The sequence below is a fragment of the Chiloscyllium plagiosum genome, chromosome 36, assembly GCF_004010195.1.
Source record: "Chiloscyllium plagiosum isolate BGI_BamShark_2017 chromosome 36, ASM401019v2, whole genome shotgun sequence".
In the NCBI taxonomy this organism is placed as follows: Eukaryota; Metazoa; Chordata; class Chondrichthyes; order Orectolobiformes; family Hemiscylliidae; genus Chiloscyllium; species Chiloscyllium plagiosum.
The window spans coordinates 35,510,181-35,516,271 of record NC_057745.1 but is presented as its reverse complement, the minus strand read 5'-3'; the positions used below and the strand labels follow the sequence as shown (position 1 = coordinate 35,516,271).

The following is a 6,091-nucleotide window of genomic DNA, read 5'->3' as shown; positions in this document are numbered from 1 at the left end:
CGCATTAAACATGCATTTATTTTGATTACATTGAAGAATTAAATTGGCAACAACCTCATCTGCTTTGCTTACAAAATAGACCCTTTGAACAATTGCTTAATTTACTATGATAGAGACTGTGTTCAGCCTGGAAGAAAGACTGCTGACAGGCTGAATTTCTTCTTTGATCTGTACTGTTCTTTCCAGGTACACTGAGAGTTCCCCATGCAACGTAAATGTTACTATGGAAAATTAGTTTAATGTTTAAAATACAGAGATGGTTCTTACGGCCTGAACAATAATTTATAACAAAATGTGACATTGTAATAGACTTCCAGTAACTCATCAAAAACTGTAAAATTGTCATTTAAACCCTTACAGACATGCATGTCATTTACTTGATAAAATTGCGTTCATTCAAAAAATATTTTCAATAACTGAAGCAAGAGAATGTTAATAATTCCCAACTTGAGACCTCCACACTGACTCTGAACACAAATTATAGCTAGTTAATGAGTAAATCTCCAAAATTGGCAGATGTGGGATGTTTGAGACATATGTGTCTAAATTGAAGGTTTATATATAAAAGATGATTTTATAAATTACAGCACTTGCATTAAACATTGCCTATGATGAATGTGGGCTTTTTTGTTTTTCAGTCACAGGATGTGGGCATCACTGGCTAGGTGAGCATTCGTTGTCGAGACCTAATTGCCCAGAGGGCAGTTGAGAGCCCTGTGGATCTGGGTTCACATGTAGACCAGACTAGGTAAGGATAGCAGTTTCCTTCTCTAAAGGACCACATCGGATTTTCATGACAATCGACAATGATTATTATCATTATTCTCTTAATTCCAGATTTTTTTTTAGAATCATAGGATCCCTACAAGAGTGGAAGCAGGCCAATCGGGCCATCAAGTCCACACCAACCAGACTCACCCCACTATCCTATCCCCATATTTGCCATGGCTAATCCACCCAGCCTGCACATCTTTGAACTGTGGGAGGAAGCTGGAGCATCCAGAAGAAACACATGCAGACACGGCGAGAATCTACAAACTCCACACAGACAGGGTGGAATTGAACCCGGGTCCCTGGCACTGTGAGGCAGTAGTGCTAACCACTAAGCCAATGTGCCATCCATTAATTGAGTTCAAATTCCACCATCTGCCTTGGTGGAATTTAAACCCAGAATATCTCCAGAATATTACTTGAGTCTCAGAGTCATTAGTCTAGGGTTATTACACTCGACCATTGCCTCTCCATTATAACTATCAGTAACTGATTTAATATTTTCCATACGGGATGTTTTTCTGCATTCAAATTATTAATGTTGGTTATCCACCAGTTGAATGACTGTTCATGGTTAGGGAGTTTGTGTTCAGCTGATACTCTCCCACTGAGTGAAGCTCTTTGTTGAGACTGAGAGTCTGTGAAGTTGTCCAGTAAACATTGATGAGTTTATTAATTATACCAGTATAACCTTTCACCAGCCAATAACTAGCACCTGCATGTAGATATAAAGGGAAATTCCTGCAGTCACTGTTATAGCATGCTGTTTATTAGATTGAATCTACAAATTCTAAGTTATAACAAATAAAAATATTTCATTTGTGCAAAGTCAGAAATTATTTCTTAAGAATTTAAGAGCTTTGTCTAGTTAGAAATTCAATTTTGTCAATGTCCATATCCTTATGATTCAGCTCTTCTCCAGTCTGCACCTTGTACCATGTCACTAGCTCTTTTTCATCTGTTTAACTATCATTCTGTGAGATTTTGATGGTGACAGTTTTCACTTCTGTGTATTCCCTCAGTCCATATTCGCCTCTGTGAGAGACAACACAAGGGTCAGTGTGAACCACTAATCCACAGATATCAATTTAAACTCTCCCGGTGAAGACCAGCACCTTTTGAACATTTGCAAGGAGGTGACCTGCAAATCCCAACTCCTCACCCCATGCACTAAGGCAATAACCTCCAATTTCTTTATAATGTCCTTAATGAAGCTGTTGTTCCTATAGGGAGAAATGTGCTGTTAATTCACTGGCCTAATTTAAGTGTAGTTGACTCATTTATACCTACAACTGAACAAGATCCCACTCCCAGCTTGTCCATCCACATAGAACAGTGCTCAAGTCAGTACAAAGGCAAAAAGAGAGTCCTGTCCATATCCTGGCAGGAGAATACCACTTTATTTAAATATTTCAACTGCTACTCTGAGAAGCTAAGGCTTTTGTATAAAGCTACACTGATCTCTCTACCAGTTACTCAGCAGGCAACTGGTGTAAATGTTTGCCAAAGCCTTGCTTGCATTTATTATGTTCAGCCTGGATATTACTGAGGTCAGTGTTCACATCAGAGCACTAAAGCGTCAGGAGACGTAAGACTGCCTAACAAGCTGTCAACCAGCAGTAACAGGAAGCTGATGTAAAAGCTAAATTTTTGTATAAATGTCACTCTAATTACCAGGCTTCACTGATTTTTTTGGTTTGTGATAATTGAAAACATTCTGAAAAGCTGATTTAACCTGTGAACAACTGTCAGAAGCAGTGAACTAACTGGGAGGGACAGCAGACACTGCTCTGATTTAGAAAGTTGCAAGTACTGAATTTAATAATTTTAGCAACAAGACAGAACCAGTGGCTGGCCTGTTAAAAATAAATCCACCACAACTACTGCAGAACCTCTGAATGAGGCTGGGGATATTGTACAGAATCTCCAGCTGCATTCCTTACCATGTCACTGGGCAGAATCTGCTGACAAAGTTATAAATCCAATTCAACTTACAAAAGGCAAATGAATTGGTGGGTTCTTTTCTCTCACAACATGCTTTGTGCTCGGATTATCATTGTAACTGGGTGATAAGGGACAGCATCTCCCTTGACTTTATTAATTAAATGAATTCTATCAGCAATATTTCTGGACCCAACATTATAATCTTCATACTTCAAATGGGAAATTGATATACTATGGATGCTGAATATTGGAATTAAAACTAGGAACTACTGGAAGTACTCTGGTGAGGCAGGACAGCAAACAATTCAAACTAACAATCTTTCATCTAAACTAAAAGGTCCTTGAGCTGGAGCATTAACTGTTTCTCTCTCTGAAGATGCTGCCAGACCTGCTGAGTTTTCCAGCATTTCCTGTTTTTGCTTCGCTATGGTCTGGGATTCAAGCCTTAGAGAGCTTGAAATATAAAAATAGACTGGAAAGACTGGGTATTTTTTTCACGAGTGTAGGGGGTTGAAGGGTGACCATATTGAGGTTTATAAAATCATGAGGAGCATAAATAAGGTGAATGACAAGGGTCTTTCCCCTACAGTTTAAAACTAGGGCACATAGTTTTAAGGTGAGAGGAGAAAGATTTAAAAAGGACATGAAGGACAACATTTTTACACAGAGAGCAGTTCATGTGTGGAATGAACTGCCAGAGAAAGTGGTGAATGCAGGTACAATTATAAATTCATGAATACAAAAGACTTGGAGGGATACAGACCAAGTGCAGGCAGATGGGACTAGGTAAATTTGATTAGATTAGATTAGATTACTTATAGTGGGGTCTCTGGCGCTGTGAGGCAGCAGTGCTAACCACTGTGCCACCGTGCCGCCCAACACAGTCGGTATGGACTGATTAAACTGCAGGGTCTACTTCCATGCTGTATGGCTATTTGAGCCAAGTCTCTGTGATGCAGATTTCCCCTTTTGCAATGTCAGCTTGAATCTGCTGTCAAGTCTGGAGGATTTCCAGGAATCTGTCACAGTGATATCATCAAGCAGCATATATAGCCAGTAACATTGAATTATTCTCATAAACAGCTTGGAAAATAAACTAGGAAATAAAACCTAGTCAATGTATTCACTTTTAATATAAACTAAATTTAATCAGAAAATGAAGTACATGCTTGAGTTATCCAGATTGGATTAGGGAAGAAACTGATATTTCATTAACAAACTACAAAAAATTATATCTATGGATTTTTTTAATCACAATGAAGAAACTTGCCATTCCACACATATAAAATTATTTGGGCCATTGAGCGTGCTTAGCAGTAATTTGACGGGCTGCATGGTCTCCTTGCTGTAACAGTGTCATAGTTAAAAGATAAGTTGCTATTAAAAACACAGAACACTTCATTTGATAAAGTGTAATTTTCTCAAGCATTGTTATAGAATGATTAGAAGTTCTCAACAATTCCCGTTGAAAGGTCCTGAGGGGAAAGAGAAGCAGCTTTCCTCTGGGGTAGCCTGGAATTACAGAGAGCCCACACTCTGGATTGCACTGTACAATGATAAATGTGAAGACTGGGGAAGTTACTGCCAGGTTTGGAGACACAAAATCCAGGCCTTACTTGGGCCACAGAGCCTTAAATGAGCTTAACATTATGAAGGGTGGAAAATGGAAGGCTGGTCAACAGTCCATTCAAATCATCAAGTCTTCAGGTAACAAAGTTTTGCATGAAAGTTTTAGCAGCAGATGGACTGAGATAGGTGCAGAGTCTGGCCATGTTATAGATGTGCAATTAGCAGCACAACTCTGATTTAATCCTAGGGAGAGGATTGGAGTTTGTGCAGGGACTAAAAGCAGTGGCTTTCATCTTCTCAATTCAGGTGGAAGAAGTTTCTGCTCCGATAATTCTGATTATCTAACACATAGTGTATAAATTAGTGACAGTGGCTGAATCGTGAGATATGGTGGGTGATAGACCTGAATGTTGTCAGCATAAGTGTGGAATTTAAACCGAAAGAACTGCAGATGCTGAAAATCATAAACAAAGACATAAATTGCTGGAAAAGCTCAGCAGGTCTGGCAGCATCTGTGGAGACAAATTAGAGTTAACATTTTGGGTTGAGTTACCCTTTCTCAGAACACATCGCTTTCACCCATCCTCCTGGTGTGAGTGAAAAGATCTAACGCTTTCTTGTGATCTGGACTTCAGATCTTGTGTCCCCGTCTGTACTTTTCCCACCCATAATATCTGTGTCAAACAGTCTGTGTTTTTTGTAGGGGGCGATGATGACATTGTATAGTCCCTGGATTAGTAATCCAGGACATGTGTTACCTGGGATTGAACGTTTGGCCAGACGGGCTGCTCAAAATAATGAATTTACGATGGAAAATAATGAACCTTACATGGAGTTACAAAAGATGGACAATGGAGAAAGTGAGGACTGCAGATGCTGGAGATCAGAGTCGAGAGTGTGGTGCTGGAAAAGCACAGCAGGTCAGGCAGCATCCGAGGAGCAGGAGAATCGACGTTTCGAGTTGGAGCCCTTCATCAGGAATGTTTTAATCAGGAATGATTAAAACATGTTGGGAAATGGAACCCAGCCTTGACCAAAGTGACTGCGAATCCACATGCTGCAGAATCTAGACAAGCTGCAGCTGTCCACAAACCTGGTAGCTGCAGACCCTACAATGCACACACAAGTTTGGATTTGAATGGGTCAACAGAATGTCAAGCATGGGAAAATCGGAAACATTAATGTGTGCATCAGACACAGAGACACCTCACACCCTTATGTGGAGGCGTCTACGTGCACCCAGCACCTCCAGACCATCCTACCATCAGCATGCTAACGCCTGGTTGGGTCAGATCGATCAGGTTGATTGAATCCTAAAAGGTTAAAAATCACACAACACCAGGTTATAGTCCAACAGGTTTAATTGGAAGCACACTAGCTTTCAGAATGACGCTCCTTCATCAGGTGATAATGGAGGGCTCGATCCTAACACAGACTTTATAGCAAAAATTTACAGTGTGATGTAACTGAAATTCTACATTGAAAAATTGATTGTCTGTTAAGCCTTTCATCTGTTAGAATACAGTGATAGTTTCACTTCTTTCATGTGTAAATCACAAAACCTTTTTTTAAAAAAGTTGCATTCTCGGGTTAGCTGTTAACAATGGTGATAGAAACGTCGATTTTGCCTGTCCTCGGATGCTGCCTGAATTGCTGTGCTCTTCCAGCACCACTAATCCAGAATCTGGTTTCCAGCATCTGCAGTCATTGTTTTTACCTCGGTCCAAAACCTGTTGATCTTCCAGCTGAAGGAGTTGACCCCGAATGAGTGTTGCAGACTGGCACATTCCAAGGTCCAGGACTACGT

At 40.1% G+C, this 6,091-nt stretch overlaps 1 protein-coding gene across 3 annotated transcripts in view; it reads right to left on the bottom strand.

Annotated features, from left to right (window-relative positions):
• Positions 1 to 1,107: 1,107 nt before the first annotated feature.
• aldh1a3 (aldehyde dehydrogenase 1 family, member A3) overlaps positions 1,108 to 6,091 on the bottom strand; it is a 171,456-nt gene continuing 166,472 nt past the window's right edge. For 2 of the 3 annotated variants that reach the window (XM_043677666.1, XM_043677665.1), the window contains one exon: positions 1,108 to 1,806. In XM_043677666.1, coding sequence (XP_043533601.1) covers positions 1,734 to 1,806 — 73 coding nt within the window. In that variant the 3' untranslated portion in view covers positions 1,108 to 1,733. The remainder of the gene's footprint in view (positions 1,807 to 6,091) is intronic. The other variant, XM_043677667.1, reaches the window with a different exon arrangement.